Source organism: Scyliorhinus torazame, chromosome 20, assembly GCF_047496885.1.
Source record: "Scyliorhinus torazame isolate Kashiwa2021f chromosome 20, sScyTor2.1, whole genome shotgun sequence".
NCBI lineage: Eukaryota > Metazoa > Chordata > Chondrichthyes > Carcharhiniformes > Scyliorhinidae > Scyliorhinus > Scyliorhinus torazame.
This window is the reverse complement of record NC_092726.1, coordinates 698,080-718,634: the sequence shown is the minus strand read 5'-3', so window position 1 is coordinate 718,634 and position 20,555 is coordinate 698,080. Positions and strand designations below refer to the sequence as shown.

The window sequence follows — 20,555 nt, the reverse complement described above, 5'->3', positions numbered from 1 at the left end:
CCAATAATGTTCAACCGACAGTAGAGTCCAAGTGGGAGAGTGTTTGACCACATTCCTGACTCAAGCCTTGGTGGAGAGGCGTCGAAAGGTTGGGACATAAGTCTCGCCGCAGGATTCCCAGCCTCTGACCTGCTCAGACGTTCTTCTCAGTGGCAAGTGGGAGCTCCAGCAAGGCCCACGTGAACAGTCCCAGAACCTCAATCCCAGCTTCTCTTCCCAAGCCTGAGCTCCCCACACCAGAAAGAACTCTTGACACACCTTGGGATCTTTGACAGCCACATGACTTGGAGCATTGCTTTTCAGCTCATCTGAGCGACAGCATTTATTTTTGTGTCGATCTCCCCGAATGTCAGCATGAGAAGTAGGAGCAGAGATAGGCCACTCCATCGCTCCAGCCTGCTCTGCCACCCAGCAAGGCCAGAGCTGTTTGAGTCGAGTTCCACATTCCGTAGATTCCCTTGCCCAAGTCTGTCCTCCCCAAACAGTGCAGCCCTCCGTCGGTACTGCCCATCCAATGGTGTGAGCTTAATAACTGTGCTCACATTCCTAAAGTTCAGCTTGAACCCACCTGATTCTGAGCCGCATTTTGATCGGATAATGTTGTCTAGTTTGGGAGTGAGACGATTTGAGAGGTGTTGTATAGTATGAGGGGTAAGGTATTAAATTAATCTAGGGAGAAAATCATGTGGGTGATCTGTTCTGGAAAAGCAAAAGAGGTTCTTGTCAGGGCAGCACGGTGGCGCAGTGGTTAGCACTGCGGCCTCACGGTGCTGAGGTCCCAGGTTCGATTCTGGGTCACTGTCGGTGTGGAGTTTGCACATTTTCCCCGTGTCTGCTTGGGTTTCGCACCCACAACCCAAAGATGTGCAGGATAGGTGGATTGGCCACACTAAATTGCCCCTTAATTGGATAAAATGAATTGGGTACTCTAAATTTATTTTTAAAAAGAGGTTAAAAGTTGCCATGATTTAATTGAAACATGATTTAATTGTCCTCCAGCCAGCGTAATGCAGACAGCTGCCACTTGGGGGCAGTGGAAGATCAGACAAGCTCCTGATGGCACAAATGAAGCTGGGCTGCAGGAGAATGGCAGTCTGGGTTTGGATGATCCCGGAGTCGAGCTGCAGCTGTAGGACTGAGCTCAGGCTCGCATTTCGGTTCAGGGTTTGTGGACATCACAGTGCTAATAACATCGCACAGGCAGAAAATCAGGTGGACTCCAGAGCTGACATAACGAAATGAAAATCGCTTATTGTCACAAGTAGGCTTCAATGAAGTTACTGTGACAAGCCCCTAGTCGCCACATTCCGGCACCTGTTCGGGGAGGCTGGTACGGGAATTGAACCGTGCTGCTGGCCTGCCTTGGTCTGCAATTCAAGGCCAGCGATTCAGCCCAGTGAGCTAAACCAGCCCCTCCATTCCATAACATTCACATCAGCTCATCTAACTCCTACTTCAATGAGCTAATCATAGAATCCCCACAGTGCAGAAGGAGGCCACTCGGCCCATTGACTCTGCACCAACCCTCTGAAAGAGCACCCTGCCTAGGCCCATGCCCCCACCCTAACCCAGTAACCCCACCTAGCCTCTTTGGACACTAAGGGGCACTTTTATCATGGCCAAAGACTTCTTTGCACTTACCATTGGGAGAAGGGTTAGGGCGTAGGCACTCACGATCGTTGCCTGGTTCTTGGCAAGGGTCGTGAGGGGCTCGTTGATGCCGACAGGGAGCTCCTTTGTTCTTGATGGGGAAACCAATGTCATGCGTCCTGAGCTGATGCTTGGGTTTGCTTGCCAGAAGGTGGTGTAACCACCACCATCTTCCCCTGGCTGCCCTTCGCTCTTTGGATCTCTTGCAGGGCAGCGACGTCAATATTGAAGTGCCTGAGTTCACGAGCAACAAGGGAACTTCGCCATTCCTAAAGTATACATTATCCTAGGCTTGGTCAATGGGGTCATAGAGTAAAAGCAAAGGAGCAATGTGAAACCTGCAATCTAAAATACTGGTTTGACTTCAACTGGAGTATTGCATCCAGTTCTGGGCACCAAACGTCAGGAAGGATGTGAAGGTGTTGAGAGAGTGTGGTAAACCACTGTTGCACCTGTATTAGGTGATGTACGGTAGGACCTGTACGACAGGTTCGCCAGTAGTCCCTGTCTGCTGGCTCCGCCCAGGAGGCAGGGTATAAATATGCATGTCCTCCAGCCAGCAGCCATTTCGCCAGCTGCTCTGAGAGGCCACACATCTGATAGCAATAAAGCCTCAGTTGGATTCCACTATCGTCTTTGTCCAATTGATCGTGCCTCAGAGAGGATGCAGTAAAGATTCAAGAACAAAGAACAAAGAAAAGTACAGCACAGGAACAGGCCCTTTGGCCCTCCAAGCCCGTGCCGACCATGCTGCCCGACTGAAGTAAAATCTTCTACACGTCCTGGGTCCGTATCCCTCTATTCCCATCCTATTCATGTATTTGTCAAGATGCCCCTTAAAAGTCACTATCGTCCCTGCTTCCACCACCTCCTCTGGCAGTGAGTTCCAGGCACCCACTACCCGCTGTGTAAAAAACTTGCCTCGTACATCTCTAAACCTTCCCCCTCGCACCTGAGACGTATGCCCCCTAGTAATTGACCCCTCTACCCTGGGGAAAAGCCTCTGACTATCCACTCTGTCTATGCCCCTCATAATTTTGTAGACCTCTATCAGGTCACCCCTCAACCTCCGTCATTCCAGTGAGAACAAACCGAGTTTATTCAACCGCTCCTCATAGCTAAATCATTCATGAGAATGGTTCCAGTGATGAGGAACTTCAGTTACGCAGATATATTCCAGAAGTTGTGGCTGTTTTGAAGGTTTAGAGTGATAGAGGTTTTCAATATCAGGAGGGGTCTTGACAGAAACTGTTCTTATTGTTGGCAAAATAGTTAAGAAGAAGCAATGGCGACATGAGGAAAACCTTTTTAAACACAGAGCGGTTCTGATGGGGATGCATTGTGAGTGGTGCAATGGTTCGATCCCGACCCCGGGTCACTGTCCATGTGCAGTTCGCACAGTCTCCCTATGTCTGCGTGGGCCTCATCCCCACACCTAAAGATGTGCTGATTAGTCACGCTGAATTGACCCTTAATTGGAAAAAAAAAATGAATTGGGTACTCTAAATTTATAATTGAAAAAAGTGTGAGATGCACTGCCTTGAATGGTGGAGTCAAGTTCAATCAAGGCCTTCAAGAGGGAATTAGATCATCATCCAAAAAAGTGGGTGACATGGTAGCACAGTGGTTAGCACTGTAGCTTCACAGCTCCAGGGTCCTGGGTTCAATTCCCGACTTGGATCACTGTCTGTGCGGACTGTGCTCGTTCTCCCCGTGTCTGTGTGGGTTTTGTCCGGATGCTCCGGTTTCCTCCCACAGTCCAAAAATGTGCAGGTTAGGTGGATTGGCTGTGATAAATTGCCTTTCGTGGCCAAAAAGCTTAGGTGGGGTTACGGGGATAGGTGGACTTAGGTAGGATGCTGTTTCCAAGGGCCAGTGCAGACTCGATGGGCCGAATGGCCTCCTTCTGCACTGTATGTTTTATGATTCTGTGAGGACTGTGCATAGCCACGGGGGAGGTTCTCCTGCTGTGTGGATGGGGAGAGTGAGGAAGTCTCACTGCAATGGTCTAGGGTGGTGCAGGACTGGAATTGGCTGCCCCAGAGAGCTGAGGATTTATGGACATTGAAGGACCCAAGAGAGTGCAGCTGATGCCTAAACTCATCAATGGTGGTCCTGGCTGGAGGGGCCGAATGGCCTCCAGTGAAGATGCTGGGGCGGGGCCGCAGAAAGGGGCGGGACTAGAACAAGGGGGAGGGGCTGATACTTTTGTGCAACATCCAAAGTAACAATGCGGAGGATATCTGAGCATGCGTGGAACCCGGTCTTCTTGATTGGCTGCTGCGTTCCAGGTTCAGCGCAGGAACTACAGATCCCGGCGGGCCGTGCGTGGCGCGGGGCAGGCCGAGAGCTGTAGTTCAGCGCGTGGACTACAGTTCCCGGCGGGCAGTGCGCGGCGCGGGGCAGGCCGAGAGCTGTAGTTCAGCGCGTGGACTACAGTTCCCGGCGGGCAGTGCACGGCGTGGGGCTGGCCGGCAACAGTCGTTCAGCGCGTGGTCAACAGGTCCCGGCTGGTGGTGCGCGCCGCGGGGCAGGCCGGGAGCTGTAGTTCAGCGCACGGACTACAGGTCCCGGCGGGCAGTGCGCAGGCGCCAAGGGGCGGCCCAGGCCGGACAGCCCGGCAGCAGCGGCCGCTTCCTCGGTGCAGACGCGCCGCCCGGCCATGGCTACCACCGCGGAGACTGTGATTCAGGCCCTGGTTCAGCCAACTCACTCCACCGTCGAAAGAGTGGTGAAAGGTACCGACCGGAGGGGAGGGTGAGGGTAGCTGAGGGGGTGAGGGGGGTGTGGGTGGGTGAAGGGGGTGTGGGTGGGTGGGGGGGTGAAGGGGGTGTGGGGGGGTGAAGGGGGTGTGGGGGGGTGAGGGGGTGTGGGGGGGTGAAGGGGTGTGGGGGGGTGAAGGGGGTGATGGGGGTGTGAGTGGGTGTGGGTGGGTGAAGGGGGTGTGGGTGGGTGAAGGGGGTGTGGGTGGATGAGGGGGTGTGGGTGGGTGAAGGGGGTGTGGGTGGGTGAAGGGGGTGTGGGTGGGTGAAGGGGTGTGGGTGGATGAGGGGGTGTGGGTGGGTGAAGGGGGTGTGGGGGGGTGAAGGGGGTGTGGGGGGGTGAGGGGGTGTGGGGGGGTGAAGGGGTGTGGGGGGGTGAAGGGGGTGATGGGGGTGTGAGGGGGTGTGAGTCGGTGAAGGGGGTGTGGGTGGGTGAAGGGGGTGTGGGTGGATGAGGGGGTGTGGGTGGGTGAAGGGGGTGTGGGTGGGTGAAGGGGGTGTGGGTGGGTGAAGGGGTGTGGGTGGATGAGGGGGTGTGGGTGGGTGAAGGGGGTGTGGGTGGGTGAAGGGGGTGTGGGTGGGTGAAGGGGGTGTGGGTGGGTGAAGGGGGTGTGGGTGGGTGAAGGGGGTGTGGGTGGATGAGGGGGTGTGGGTGGGTGAAGGGGGTGTGGGTGGGTGAAGGGGGTGTGGGTGGGTGAAGGGGTGTGGGGGGGTGAAGGGGGTGTGGGTGGGTGAAGGGGGTGTGGGTGGGTGAGGGGGTGTGGGTGGGTGAGGGGGTGTGAGTGGGTGAAGGGTGGGTGAGGGGGTGTGGGGGGGTGAAGGGGGTGTGGGGGGGTGAAGGGGTGTGGGTGGGTAAAGGGGGTGTGGGTGGGTGAGGGGGTGTGGGTGGATGAGGGGGTGTGGGTGGGTGAAGGGGTGTGGGTGGGTGAAGGGGTGTGGGTGGGTGAAGGGGTGTGGGGGGGTGAAGGGGGTGTGGGTGGGTGAAGGGGGTGTGGGTGGGTGAGGGGGTGTGGGTGGGTGAAGGGGGTGTGGGTGGGTGAGGGGGTGAAGGGGGTGTGGGTGGGTGAAGGGGGTGTGGGTGGGTGAAGGGGGTGTGGGTGGGTGAAGGGGTGTGGGTGGGTAAAGGGGGTGTGGGTGGGTGAAGGGGTGTGGGTGGGTGAAGGGGTGTGGGTGGGTGAAGGGGTGTGGGTGGGTGAAGGGGTGTGGGGGGGTGAAGGGGGTGTGGGTGGGTGAAGGGGGTGTGGGTGGGTGAGGGGGTGTGGGTGGGTGAAGGGGGTGTGGGTGGGTGAGGGGGTGAAGGGGGTGTGGGTGGGTGAAGGGGGTGTGGGTGGGTGAAGGGGGTGTGGGTGGGTGAGGGGGTGAAGGGGGTGTGGGTGGGTGAAGGGGGTGTGGGTGGGTGAGGGGGTGTGGATGGATGAGGGGGTGTGGGTGGGTGAAGGGGGTGTGGGTGGGTGAGGGGGTGTGGGTGGGTGAAGGGGGTGTGAGGGGGTGTGGGTGGATGAGGGGGGGTGGATGGATGAGGGGGGGTGTGGGTGAAGAGGGGGTGTGGGTGGGTGAAGGGGGTGTGAGCGGGTGAGGGGGTGTGGGTGGGTGAGGGGGTGTGGATGGATGAGGGGGTGTGGGTGGGTGAAGGGGGTGTGGGTGGGTGAGGGGGTGTGGGTGGGTGAGGGGGTGTGGGTGGGTGAAGGGGGTGTGAGCGGGTGAGGGGGTGTGGGCGGATGAGGGGGGGTGGATGGATGAGGGGGGGTGTGGGTGAAGAGGGGGTGTGGGTGGGTGAAGGGGGTGTGAGCGGGTGAGGGGGTGTGGGCGGGTGAGGGGGTGTGGATGGATGAGGGGGTGTGGGTGGGTGAGGGGGGGTGTGGGTGAAGAGGGGGTGTGGGTGGGTGAAGGGGGTGTGAGTGGGTGAAGGGGGTGTGGGTGGGTGAAGGGGGTGTGAGTGGGTGAAGGGGGTGTGGGTGGGTGAAGGGGTGTGAGTGGGTGAGGGGGTGTGGGTGAAGAGGGGGTGTGGGTGGGTGAGGGGTGTGGGTGAAGAGGGGGTGTGGGGGGGTGTGGGAGGGTGAAGGGGGTGGGTGATGGGGTGTGTGTGGGTGAGGGTGTGAGTGGGTGAAGGGGGTGTGAGTGGGTGAAGGGGGAGTGGGTGGGTGAAGGGGGTGTGAGTCGGTGAAGGGGGTGTAGGTGGGTGATGGGGGTGTGGGTGGGTGAAGGGGGTGTGGGTGGGTGAAAGGGGTGTGAGTGGGTGAAGGGGGTGTGGGTGAAGAGGGGGTGTGGGTGGGTGAAGGGGGTGTGAGTGGGTGAAGGGGGTGTGAGTGGGTGAAGGGGGTGTGAGTGGGTGAAGGGGGTGTGGGTGGGTGAAGGGGGTGTGGGTGGGTGAAGAGGGGGTGTGGGTGAAGAGGGGGTGTGGGTGAAGAGGGGGTGTGGGTGAAGAGGGGGTGTGGGTGGGTGAGGGGGTGTGGGTGGGTGAAGGGGGTGTGGGTGGGTGAAGGGGGTGTGAGTGGGTGAAGGGGGTGTGAGTGGGTGAAGGGGGTGTGAGTGGGTGAAGGGGGTGTGGGTGGGTGAAGGGGGTGTGGGTGGGTGAAGGGTGAGGGTGGGTGAAGGGGGTGAGGGTGGGTGAAGGGGGTGAGGGTGGTTGATGGGGGTGTGGGCGGGTGATGGGGGTGTGGGCGGGTGAAGGGTGTGTGGGTGGGTGAAGGGTGAGGGTGGGTGAAGGGGGTGTGGGCGGGTGATGGGGGTGTGGGTGGGTGAAGGGGGTGTGGGTGGGTGAAGGGGGTGTGGGTGGGTGAAGGGTGTGTGGGTGGGTGAAGGGTGAGGGTGGGTGAAGGGGGTGAGGGTGGTTGATGGGGGTGTGGGCGGGTGATGGGGGTGTGGGCGGGTGAAGGGGGTGTGGGTGGGTGAAGGGGGTGTGGGTGGGTGAAGGGGGTGTGGGTGGGCGAGGGGGTGTGGGTGGGTGAGGGGGTGTGGGTGGGTGAGGGGGTGTGGGTGGGTGAAGGGGGTGTGGGTGGATGAGGGGGTGTGGGTGAAGAGGGGGTGTGGGTGGGTGAAGGGGGTGTGGGTGGGTGAAGGGGGTGTGGGTGGGTGAAGGGGGTGTGGGTGGGTGAAGGGGGTGTGGGTGGGTGAGGGGGTGTGGGTGGGTGAGGGGGTGTGGGTGGGTGAAGGGGTGTGGGTGGGTGAGGGGGTGTGGGTGGGTGAAGGGGGTGTGGGTGGGTGAAGGGGGTGTGGGTGGGTGAAGGGGGTGTGGGTGGATGAGGGGGTGTGGGTGGGTGAGGGGGTGTGGATGGATGAGGGGGGGTGTGGGTGAAGAGGGGGTGTGGGTGGGTGAAGGGGGTGTGGGTGGATAAGGGGTTGTGGGTGGGTGAGGGGGTGTGGGTGGATGGGGGGGTGTGGGTGAAGAGGGGATGTGGGTGGGTGAAGGGGGTGGGTGATGGGGTGGGGGTGGGTGAAGGGGTGTGAGCGGGTGAGGGGGTGTGGGTGGATGAGGGGGTGTGGGTGGATGAGGGGGGTGTGGGTGAAGAGGGGGTGTGGGTGGGTGAGGGGTGTGGGTGAAGAGGGGGTGTGTGTGGGTGAGGGGGTGTGGGTGAAGAGGGGGTGGGTGAAGGGGGTGTGAGGGGGTGTGGGTGGGTGAGGGTGTGTGTGGGTGAAGAGGGGGTGGGGGAAGGGGGGGTGGGTGGGTGAAGGGGGTGTGAGTCGGTGAAGGGGGTGTGGGTGGGTGATGGGGGTGTGGGTGGGTGAAGGGGGTGTGGGTGGGTGAAAGGGGTGTGAGTGGATGAGGGGGTGTGGGTGGGTGAAGGGGGTGTGGGTGGGTGAAGGGGGTGTGAGTCGGTGAAGGGGGTGTGGGTGGGTGAAGGGGTGTGGGTGGGTGAAGGGGTGTGGGTGGGTGAAGGGGTGTGGGTGGGTGAAGGGGGTGTGGGTGGGTGAAGGGGGTGTGGGTGGGTGAAGGGGGTGTGGGTGGGTGAAGGGGGTGTGGGTGGGTGAAGGGGGTGTGGGTGGGTGAAGGGGGTGTGGGTGGGTGAAGGGGGTGTGGGTGGGTGAAGGGGGTGTGGGTGGGTGAAGGGGGTGTGGGTGGGTGAAGGGGGTGTGGGTGGGTGAAGGGGGTGTGGGTGGGTGAAGGGGGTGTGGGTGGGTGAAGGGGGTGTGGGTGGGTGAAGGGGGTGTGGGTGGGTGAAGGGGGTGTGGGTGGGTGAAGGGGGTGTGGGTGGGTGAGGGTGTGGGTGGGTGAAGGGGGTGTGGGTGGGTGAAGGGGGTGGGTGATGGGGTGGGGGTGGGTGAAGGGGTGTGGGTGGGTGAGGGCGTGTGGGTGGGTGAGGGCGTGTGGGTGGGTGAGGGCGTGTGTGTGGGTGAGGGCGTGTGTGTGGGTGAGGGCGTGTGTGTGGGTGAGGGCGTGTGTGTGGGTGAGAGGGTGTGGGTGGGTGAGGGGGTGTGTGGGTGAAGAGGGGGTGGGTGAAGGGGGTGTGGGTGGGTGAAGGGGGTGTGGGTGGGTGATGGGAGGGGGGTGGATGGGTGATGGGGTGTCGGTGGGTATGGGGGGGGACTGTGGGTCAGTGATGGTGACGTGGGTTTGATGAGGTGGCAGTATTTCGGGTTTGAAATGGGGATGGTGGGATTGTTTGGAGTTGGATGTGAGGTGGGGCGATTGGGGGGGATGGTGGGTGGTGGGGCTGTGGGTGGAGGAGAGGTGGGAGTGGACAGGGGGGCAGTGGGGAACAGTGTTCCGCCCTCCGATCCTCTTGCAACATTCAATCAAAACTTTGCTGATTTGCACAATTCCACTGTCCTATCGCTCTAAACTGCAACTCTGGAGTGAAGAATTTTCTTTCTCAGTCCTCAATGATCAGTTCTGAGACTAACTGTGAGTGAGCTCGAGAGAGCGAGAGGGAGTCCGTGAGGAAACAATCTCTCAGTATCTGCTTCTCAGACATCTAGCGGTTTTTAGTGAGATCACTTCTCATTCTTAACAGAATTAATGCAATAGTTATAGGGGATTCAATTGTCAGAGGAATCAATATGCTTTTCTGTGGCCATCACATGGATTCCAAGGTGCTATGTTGCCTCCCTGGTGCCACTGGGGTCAAGGATGAAACGCGTTGCCAAGGGGGGTTGTGGAAGCGGATACATTAACGGCGTCCAAAAGGCACCTTGACTAAATGGGTATACAGGGATACGGCACAAGGAAGTGTTATGGACCGGTACAGGCTTGAAGGGCCTGTTCCTGTGTTGTATTGTTCTTGTCAGTAGTTAAAGGACATTCTGGAGGGTGGACTTCCGATGACTGCGGGCGGGAGGCAGCCGCACACTGGAGGGCTCCCGCTCGCAAATAGAAATTCTGGTTTTATCCCAGGGACAACGGAGCCTGAAAAAGCTGTAAGAAGGCATCGGGAGGAGAAATGTCCAAGCTTGGGAAAAAAACAGCCGTGAAAAAGGGGGTTAATGAAAGTCCGCCGGTGAGTGGAAAAGTCAGCGCAGGAACTGTAAGGAAAGCGGAGGCTGGAGCACCAGGGGAGGCCGCATCGCCCTCAGCAGAAGAAATGACCAAGGCGATGGTTGTGGAACTTGGAAAAACAGTTCATAAAACACATGGAAGCGATGAAGAAGGAGATGGGGGCGGTATTGAAAGTGCTGGTGGAGGAGGCAATTGCCCCGGTGAGGGCGGCGGTATCAAGCGCAGCGGCGGAGGTGCGGGAGCAAGGTGAGACACTGAAGGAAGTGGAAGAGGTATTATCGCAGCACAGTGATCAACTTCCCTCGATGGGGAAGGAGTTGCGGAAGGTGACAGAGACCAACAAGGGTCTGTGAGCCAAAATGGAAGGCCTGGAAAACAGATCCAGGCGGCAGAATCTGAGGATTGTGGGTCTGCCCGAAGGAGTGGAAAGCCCGAGGCCGATGGAGTATTTTGCCACGATGTTGGTGGAGCTATTGGGGGAGGGGGACGATCCCTCTCGATACGAACTGGATCAGGCTCATCGGTCGTGGAGACCTATACCAAAGGCGAGTGAGCCGCCAAGAGTAGTAACTGTGTTTCCTTGGGTACAGCGTGAAGGAGAAGGTCCTGTGCTGGGCAAAGCAGAAGCGGGTGGTGCAGTGGGCTGGAGCTGGTATACGTATATACCAGGACTTTACGGTGGAGTTGGCGAGGAGGCGGGCGACCTTCAGCCAGGTGAAGAAGGCACTGTACACCGGCAAGGTGCGGCATAGTATTATATCCAGCTAAGTTGAGGGTGACCTACAAATCATAGGACTTTTATTTTGGGACGGCGGAAGCGGGGAGGAGTTTGCGAAGGCAGAAGGACTGTGACAGAAGTGGGACTGAGAGGGAATCGTGTACCGATGTCGCCTCACGTAACTTTATTTTGTCACTGAGTGTTGGTGTGTGTACTAAATGAGTCAACGCTGTGTATTTGGACAAGGGAAGAGTTGGGACTTTCATTTGCAATGATAGTTCTTTGGTGCTTGGGTGTTCATGCTGGGGTTGTGTGCTAAAGGGGATTTCTTGGTTTTCCTGGGACCGGGCAAGGAAGGAGACCTGGGCGGGGGCCTCCCAGCCAGTGAACAGGAGTGAGGGGAGGGGCTGCGGCCATTGGAGCCTGGTAGAACAGATTTCGGTGAGTCTAGCCGGGGTGAAAAGTTGGGGGAAGAACCCGAGGTTGGGGGGAGGAGTTTACAAGAGGAAGTGGAGGGGAGGAGTCTGGGGGGGATGCCATTCACGGTACTCTTTCGTGGATTGGATGGCATCGAATATTAGGGGGGGGGGGGTGGGGGGTGGACTATATGTGTCAACGGTGACCAGGGGCGTCTCCTGATTCCTTTTCCTTTTATCCTCCTTGGGAGGTTGAGTTTTATTTGATGCCTATATTGTCAGGTGGGCCGTTTGGGGGGGTGGGAGGATGGGATCGTTGTTGTTGGTAGGGGGATTGACATTGTATTCGTTACCGTTTACTGTTTGTTGATGGGGGTAAATTCTGAAGAAAATGGAGAATAAAAATATTTTTCACAAAGAAAAGGACATTCTGGAGGGGGAGGGTGAATAGCCAGTGGTCATGGTACACATCGGTACCAACAACATAGGTAAAAAAAAGGGATGAGGTCCGAGATGCGAGGGTAGTGGGTGCCTGGAACTCGCTGCCGGAGGAGGTGGTGGAAGCAGGGACGATAGGGACATTTAAGGGGCATCTTGACAAATACATGAATAGGATGGGAATAGAGGGATACGGACCCAGGAAGTGTAGAAGATTGTAGTTTAGTCGGGCAGCATGGTCGGCACGGGCTTGGAGGGCCGAAGGGCCTGTTCCTGTGCTGTACATTTCTTTGTTCTTTGTATGCCAAATATAGGAAGTTAGGAAGTGAGTTGAAAAGTAAGACCTCAGTGATCTCAGGATCCCTACCTGTGCCATGTGCCAGTCAGAGTAGAAATAGCAGGATATGTCGGATGAATATGTGGCTGGAAAGGTGGTGCAAGGGGCAGGGTTTCAGATTAGAATATATATTGCAGAAGATGGCATTCGGCCCCTTGAATCTGCACCGGCTCTTGGAAAGAGCACCCTACTTAAGCCCACGCCTCCACCTTATCCAGTAACCCCCAATAACCCTTTGGACACTGAGGGCAATTGATCACGGCACATCCACCTAACCTGCACGTCTTTGGACTGTGGGCGGAAACCGGAGCACCCGGAGGAAATCGTGCAGACATGGGGGGAGGATGTGCAGACTCCGCACAGGCAGTGACCCAAGTCGGGAATCAAACCCGGGTCCCTGGCGCTGTGAGGCTGCAGTGCTAACCACTGTGTCACCCAGCCGCCCCACTGCACCATGGAGCCAACCAGGGAACATGATATCTTAGATCTGGTATATGTTATGAGGCGGGTTTAGTAAATATTCTCAGAGAGCGCTTCCGGGTGCGGCGATGACCAGCTGAGTCGCACGTTTCGGCAGCTCCCGGTGAAACGGACTTTTGGGCTCTTGATAGGAGCCCCAATGGCAATTTTGACGGCTAAAAACACTGTGCGGTAAACCAGAAGGGAATCCCCTCTGGATACGGATGGAAAAAGGAGGAGAAAGTGGCCGGATTGCAGTGGATCCTTTAGAACAGCGGCAAGGAAGGCAAGCAAAAACCAAGATGGCGTCGGAAGGTGGCAGTTTAGCATGGGGCCCTGAACAACAAGAGTTCTTGAAATGCTGTGTGGAAGAGCTCAAAAAGGAAATGAAGAAAGAGCTGTTGGCCCCGATACTACAGGCGATCGAAGGGCTAAAGGAGGAACAAAAGACCCAGGAGCGGGAGCTTCGGGTCGTGAAGGCAAAGGCAGCCGAGAATGAGGACGACATACAGGACCTGGTGGTGAAGACGGAGACGCATGAGGCACATCAGAAACGATGTGTGGAAAGGTTGGAGGCACTGGAGAACAACGCAAGGAGGAACAACCTGAGGATTCTTGGTCTTCCTGAAAGTGCGGAGGGAGCGGACGTCGGGGCATATGTGAGCACGATGCTGCACTCGTTAATGGGAGCGGAGGCCCCGGCGGGTCCGTTGGAGGTGGAGGGAGCATACCGAGTGATGGCGCGAGGACCGAGAGCAGGAGAAATTCCCAGAGCCATAGTGGTGAGATTCCTCCGTTTTAAGGATAGAGAAATGGTCCTCAGATGGGCAAAGAAAACTCGGAGCAGTAAATGGGAGAACGCGGTGATCCGCGTTTATCAAGACTGGTGTGCGGAGGTGGCGAGAAGGAGGGCGAGCTTTAATCGGGCCAAGGCGGTGCTTCATAAAAAGATGATAAAATTTGGAATGCTGCAACCGGCAAGACTGTGGGTCACATATCGAGGAAGGCACCACTACTTTGAGACGGCGGATGAAGCGTGGACTTTTATTGTGGAAGAAAAACTGGAATGAGCGGGTTATTAAAAAGAACGTTTGAACAAAGTGGTGGGGCGAATGTGGGGGGCGAAGAGGTGGGTTAAAAAGGGGGGAAAGAGGAGTTTTATGTACTAATCCTGCGATGTGGTAACTTTTCTCCCACAGGTGGTGAGGAGGGGAGGTGGAGGAGATGGGGCGTTGGCCATTTGGGGCGGGGCCAAGGGAGAAGCGCGGGCTTGGTTCCCGCGCTATGATAATCATGGCGGGAATAGAGAAGCAGGAAGGAGGGGGCGTCGCACGGTGCAAGCCGAGGTCACGGGGGGAAGCCGAGGTCGGCCAGAGTTTGCTGACTTCTGGGTGCAACATGGGGGGAGTAATTACGCTAGCGGGGGATCTAGCGGGGGGGGTGGGAGGGGGGAATTACTGGGTTGCTGCTGCTGGGGAGAGGGGGGAGCTGGTATGGGAGGGGATGGGCGGGGGTGCACCGCCTGGGGGAGATACAGCTGCGTGGGAACCGGGTGAGGAGCTGGAAAAAGGGGATGGCTAATCGACAGGGGGGGGGTAGGAAGCCCCCCAACCCGGCTGACCACGTGGAACGTGAGAGGGCTGAACGGGCCGATAAAGAGGGCATGGGTACTCGCACACCTTAAGAAACTTAAGGCAGATGTGGTTATGTTACAGGAAACGCACCTGAAACTGATAGACCAGGTTAGGCTACGCAAAGGATGAGTGGGGCAGGTGTTCCATTCGGGGCTAGATGCGAAAAACAGAGGGGTGGCTATATTAGTGGGGAAGCGGGTAATGTTCGAGGCAAAGACTATAGTGGCGGATAACGGGGGCAGATACGTGATGGTGAGTGGCAAACTACAGGGGGAGACGGTGGTTTTGGTAAACATATATGCCCCGAACTGGGATGATGCCAAGTTTATGAGGCGGATGCTAGGACGCATTCCGGACCTAGAGATGGGAAAGCTGATAATGGGGCGAGATTTTAATACGGTGTTGGAACCAGGGCTGGATAGGTCGAAGTCCAGGACTGGAAGGAGGCCGGCAGCAGCCAAGGTACTTAAAGATTTTATGGAGCAGATGGGAGGTGTAGACCCGTGGAGATTTAGCAGACCTAGGAGTAAGGAGTTCTCGTTTTTCTCCTATGTCCATAAAGTCTACTCGCGAATAGACTTTTTTGTGCTGGGAAGGGCGTTGATCCCGAAGGTGAGGGGAACGGAGTATACGGCTATAGCCATTTCGGATCACGCTCCACACTGGGTGGACTTGGAGATAGGGGAGGAAACAGGAGGGCGCCCACCCTGGAGAATGGACATGGGACTAATGGCAGATGAGGGGGTGTGTCTAAGGGTGAGGGGGTGCATTGAAAAGTACTTGGAACTCAATGATAATGGGGAGGTCCAGGTGGGAGTGGTCTGGGAGGCGCTGAAGGCGATGGTTAGAGGGGAGCTGATATCAATAAGGGCACATAAAGGGAAGCAGGAGAGTAAGGAACGGGAGCGGTTGCTGCAAGAACTTTTGAGGGTGGACAGACAATATGCGGAAGCACCGGAGGAGGGACTGTACAGGGAAAGGCAAAGGCTACATGTAGAATTTGACTTGCTGACTACGGGCACTGCAGAGGCACAATGGAGGAAGGCACAGGGTGTACAGTACGAATATGGGGAGAAGGCGAGCAGGTTGCTGGCACACCAATTGAGGAAAAGGGGAGCAGCGAGGGAAATAGGGGGAGTGAGGGATGAGGAAGGAGAGATGGAGCGGGGAGCGGAGAGAGTGAATGGAGTGTTCAAGACATTTTATAAAAAATTATATGAAGCTCAACCCCCGGATGGGAGGGAGAGAATGATGGGCTTCTTGGATCGGCTGGAATTTCCCAAGGTGGAAGAGCAGGAAAGGGTGGGACTGGGAGCACAGATCGAGGTAGAAGAAATGGTGAAAGGAATTAGGAGCATGCAGGCGGGAAAGGCCCCGGGACCGGATGGATTCCCAGTTGAATTCTATAGAAAATATGTGGACTTGCTCGCCCTGGTATTGACGAGAACCTTTAATGAGGCAAAGGAAAGGGGACAACTGCCCCCGACTATGTCTGAAGCAACGATATAGTCAGGGGCACAGATAGGAGATTTTGTGGGAGCGTGAGAGACTCACGTTTGGTATGTTGCCTCCCAGGTGCAAGGGTACGTGATGTCTCGGATCGTGTTTTCCGGGTCCTTAGGGGGGAGGGGGAGCAGCCCCAAGTCGTGGTCCACATTGGCACCAACGACATAGGTAGGAAAGGGGACAAGGATGTCAGGCAGGCTTTCAGGGAGCTAGGATGGAAGCTCAGAACTAGAACAAACAGAGTTGTTATCTCTGGGTTGTTGCCCGTGCCACGTGATAGTGAGATGAGGAATAGGGAGAGAGAGCATTTAAACACGTGGCTACAGGGATGGTGCAGGCGGGAGGGTTTCAGATTTTTGGATAACTGGGGCTCTTTCTGGGGAAGGTGGGACCTCTACAGACAGGATGGTCTACATCTGAACCTGAGGGGCACAAATATCCTGGGGGGGAGATTTGTTAGTGCTCTTTGGGGGGGTTTAAACTAATGCAGCAGGGGCATGGGAACCTGGATTGTAGTTTTAGGGTAAGGGAGAATGAGAGTATAGAGGTCAGGAGCACAGATTTGACGTCGCAGGAGGGGGCCAGCGTTCAGGTAGGTGGTTTGAAGTGTGTCTACTTCAATGCCAGGAGTATACGAAACAAGGTAGGGGAACTGGCAGCGTGGGTTGGTACCTGGGACTTCGATGTTGTGGCCATTTCGGAGACATGGATAGAGCAGGGACAGGAATGGATGTTGCAGGTTCCGGGGTTTAGGTGTTTTAGTAAGCTCAGAGAAGGAGGCAAAAGAGGGGGAGGTGTGGCGCTGCTAGTCAAGAGCAGTATTACGGTGGCGGAGAGGATGCTAGATGGGGACTCTTCTTCCGAGGTAGTATTGGCTGAAGTTAGAAACAGGAAAGGAGAGGTCACCCTGTTGGGAGTTTTTTATAGGCCTCCTAATAGTTCTAGGGATGTAGAGGAAAGGATGGCGAAGATGATTCTGGATATGAGCGAAAGTAACAGGGTAGTTATTATGGGAGACTTTAACTTTCCAAATATTGACTGGAAAATATATAGTTCGAGTACAATAGATGGGTCGTTTTTTGTACAGTGTGTGCAGGAGGGTTTCCTGAAACAATATGTTGACAGGCCAACAAGAGGCGAGGCCACGTTGGATTTGGTTTTGGGTAATGAACCAGGCCAGGTGTTGGATTTGGAGGTAGGAGAGTACTTTGGGGACAGTGACCACAATTCGGTGACATTTACGTTAATGATGGAAAGGGATAAGTATACACCGCAGGGCAAGAGTTATAGCTGGGGGAAGGGCAATTATGATGCCATTAGACGTGACTTGGGGGGGATAAGGTGGAGAAGTAGGCTGCAAGTGTTGGGCACACTGGATAAGTGGGGCTTGTTCAAGGATCAGCTACTGCGTGTTCTTGATAAGTATGTACCGGTCAGACAGGGAGGAAGGCGTCGAGCGAGGGAACCGTGGTTTACCAAGGAAGTGGAATCTCTTGTTAAGAGGAAGAAGGAGGCCTATGTGAAGATGAAGTGTGAAGTTTTGGTTGGGGCGATGGATAGTTACAAGGTAGCGAGGAAGGATCTAAAGAGAGAGCTAAGACGAGCAAGGAGGGGACATGAGAAGTATTTGGCAGGAAGGATCAAGGAAAACCCAAAAGCTTTCTATAGGTATGTCAGGAATAAGCGAATGACTAGGGAAAGAGTAGGACCAGTCAAGGACAGGGATGGGAAATTGTGTGTGGAGCCTGAAGAGATAGGCGAGATACTAAATGAATATTTTTCGTCAGTATTCACTCAGGAAAAAGATAATGTTGTGGAGGAGAATGCTGAGCCCCAGGCTAATAGAATAGATGGCATTGAGGTACGTAGGGAAGAGGTGTTGGCAATTCTGGACAGGCTGAAAATAGATAAGTCCCCGGGACCTGATGGGATTTATCCTAGGATTCTATGGGAGGCCAGGGAAGAGATTGCTGGACCTTTGGCTTTGATTTTTATGTCATCATTGGCTACAGGAATAGTGCCAGAGGACTGGAGGACAGCAAATGTGGTCCCTTTGTTCAAAAAGGGGAGCAGAGACAACCCCGGCAACTATAGACCGGTGAGCCTCACGTCTGTAGTGGGGAAAATCTTGGAGGGGATTATAAGGGACAAGATTTATAATCATCTAGATAGGAATAATATGATCAGGGATAGTCAGCATGGATTTGTGAAGGATAGGTCATGCCTCACAAACCTTATTGAGTTCTTTGAGAAGGTGACTGAACAGGTCGACGAGGGTAGAGCAGTTGATGTGGTGTATATGGATTTCAGCAAAGCGTTTGATAAGGTTCCCCACGGTAGGCTATTGCAAAAAATATGGAGGCTGGGGATTGAGGGTGATTTAGAGATGTGGATCAGAAATTGGCTAGCTGAAAGAAGACAGAGGGTGGTGGTTGATGGGAAATGTTCAGAATGGAGTACAGTCAGAAGTGGAGTACCACAAGGATCTGTTCTGGGGCCGTTGCTGTTTGTCATTTTTATCAATGACCTAGAGGAAGGCGCAGAAGGGTGGGTGAGTAAATTTGCAGACGATACTAAAGTCGGTGGTGTTGTCGATAGTGTGGAAGGATGTAGCAGGTTACAGAGGGATATAGATAAGCTGCAGAGCTGGGCTGAGAGGTGGCAAATGGAGTTTAATGTAGAGAAGTGTGAGGTGATTCACTTTGGAAGGAATAACAGGAATGCGGAATATTTGGCTAATGGTAAAGTTCTTGAAAGTGTGGATGAGCAGAGGGATCTAGGTGTCCATGTACATAGATCCCTGAAAGTTGCCACCCAGGTTGATAGGGTTGTGAAGAAGGCCTATGGAGTGTTGGCCTTTATTGGTAGAGGGATTGAGTTCCGGAGTCGGGAGGTCATGTTGCAGCTGTACAGAACTCTGGTACGGTCGCATTTGGAGTATTGCGTACAGTTCTGGTCACCGCATTATAGGAAGGACGTGGAGGCTTTGGAGCGGGTGCAGAGGAGATTTACCAGGATGTTGCCTGGTATGGAGGGAAAATCTTATGAGGAAAGGCTGATGGACTTGAGGTTGTTTTCGTTGGAGAGAAGAAGGTTAAGAGGAGACTTAATAGAGGCATACAAAATGATCAGGGGGTTAGATAGGGTGGACAGTGAGAGCCTTCTCCCGCGGTTGGAAATGGCTGGCACGAGGGGACATAGCTTTAAACTGAGGGGTAATAGATATAGGACAGAGGTCAGAGGTCGGTTCTTTACGCAAAGAGTGGTGAGGCCGTGGAATGCCCTACCTGCAACAGGAGTGAACTCACCAACATTGAGGGCATTTAAAAGTTTATTGGATAAGCATATGGATGATAATGGCATAGTGTAGGTTAGATGGCTTTTGTTTTGGTGCAACATCGTGGGCCGAAGGGCCTGTACTGCGCTGTATCGTTCTATGTTCTATGATATCGCTTCTCTTAAAGAAGGAAAAGGACCCGCTATAATGCGGGTCCTATAGACCTATTTCCCTCCTAAATGTAGATGCCAAGATCCTGGCCAAGGTAATGGCAATGAGAATAGAGGAATGTGTCCCGGGGGTGGTCCACGAGGACCAAACTGGGTTTGTGAAGGGGAGACAGCTGAACACGAATATACGGAGGCTGTTAGGGGTAATGATGATGGCCCCACCACAGGGGGAAACGGAGATAGTAGTGGCGATGGATGCCGAGAAAGCATTTGATAGAGTGGAGTGGGATTATCTGTGGGAGGTGTTGAGGAGATTTGGTTTTGGAGAGGGGTATGTTAGATGGGTGCAGCTGTTGTATAGGGCCCCAGTGGCGAGTGTGGTCACGAATGGACGGAGATCTGCATATTTTCGGCTCCATAGAGGGACAAGGCAGGGATGCCCTCTGTCCCCATTATTGTTTGCACTGGCGATTGAGCCCCTGGCGATAGCGTTGAGGGGTTCCAAGAAGTGGAGGGGAGTACTTAGAGGAGGAGAAGAACACCGGGTATCTTTGTATGCGGACGATTTGCTACTATACGTGGCAGACCCGGCGGAGGGGATGCCAGAAATAATGCGGATACTTGGGGAGTTTGGGGATTTTTCAGGTTATAAATTGAACATGGGGAAAAGTGAGTTGTTTGTGGTGCATCCAGGGGAGCAGAGTAGAGAAATAGAGGACCTACCGTTGAGAAAGGTAACAAGGGACTTTCGTTACCTGGGGATCCAGATAGCCAAGAATTGGGGTACATTGCATAGGTTAAATTTAACGCGGTTGGTGGAACAAATGGAGGAGGATTTCAAGAGATGGGATATGGTATCCCTGTCACTGGCAGGGAGGGTGCAGGCGGTTAAGATGGTGGTCCTCCCGAGATTCCTCTTTGTGTTTCAGTGCCTCCCGGTGGTGATCACGAAGGCTTTTTTAAAAAGGATTGAAAAGAGCATCATGGGTTTTGTGTGGGCCGGGAAGACCCCGAGAGTGAGGAAGGGATTCTTACAGCGTAGCAGGGATAGGGGGGGGCTGGCACTACCGAGCCTAAGTGAGTATTATTGGGCTGCTAATATTTCAATGGTGAGTAAGTGGATGGGAGAGGAGGAGGGAGCGGCGTGGAAGAGATTAGAGAGGGCGTCCTGTAGGGGGACTAGCCTACAGGCTATGGTGACAGCCCCATTGCCGTTCTCACCGAGGAACTACACCACAAGCCCGGTGGTGGTGGCTACACTGAAGATTTGGGGACAGTGGAGACGGCATAGGGGAAAGACTGGAGCTTTGGGGGGGTCCCCGATAAGAAACAACCATAGGTTTGCCCCGGGGGGAATGGATGGGGGATATGGAATGTGGCAAAGAGCAGGAATAACGCAACTGAAAGATCTGTTTGTGGATGGGAAGTTCGCGAGTCTGGGAGCGCTGACCGAGAAATATGGGTTGCCCCAAGGGAATGCATTCAGGTATATGCAACTGAGGGCTTTTGCGAGGCAACAGGTGAGGGAATTCCCGCAGCTCCCGACACAAGAGGTGCAGGACAGAGTGATCTCAAAGACATGGGTGGGGGATGGTAAGGTGTCAGATATATATAGGGAAATGAGGGACGAAGGGGAGACTATGGTAGATGAACTAAAAGGGAAATGGGAAGAAGAGCTGGGGGAGGAGATCGAGGAGGGGCTGTGGGCAGATGCCCTAAGCAGGGTAAACTCGTCGTCCTCGTGTGCCAGGCTA

The 20,555-nt window shown here is 55.2% G+C and overlaps 1 protein-coding gene across 2 annotated transcripts in view; it reads left to right on the top strand.

The window, feature by feature from the left end:
* Positions 1 to 4,237: 4,237 nt before the first annotated feature.
* LOC140396805 (serine/threonine-protein phosphatase 2B catalytic subunit gamma isoform-like) overlaps positions 4,238 to 20,555 on the top strand; it is a 41,623-nt gene continuing 25,305 nt past the window's right edge. For both annotated transcript variants that reach the window (XM_072485540.1, XM_072485539.1), the window contains exon 1: positions 4,238 to 4,388. In XM_072485540.1, coding sequence (XP_072341641.1) covers positions 4,313 to 4,388 — 76 coding nt within the window. In that variant the 5' untranslated portion in view covers positions 4,238 to 4,312. The remainder of the gene's footprint in view (positions 4,389 to 20,555) is intronic.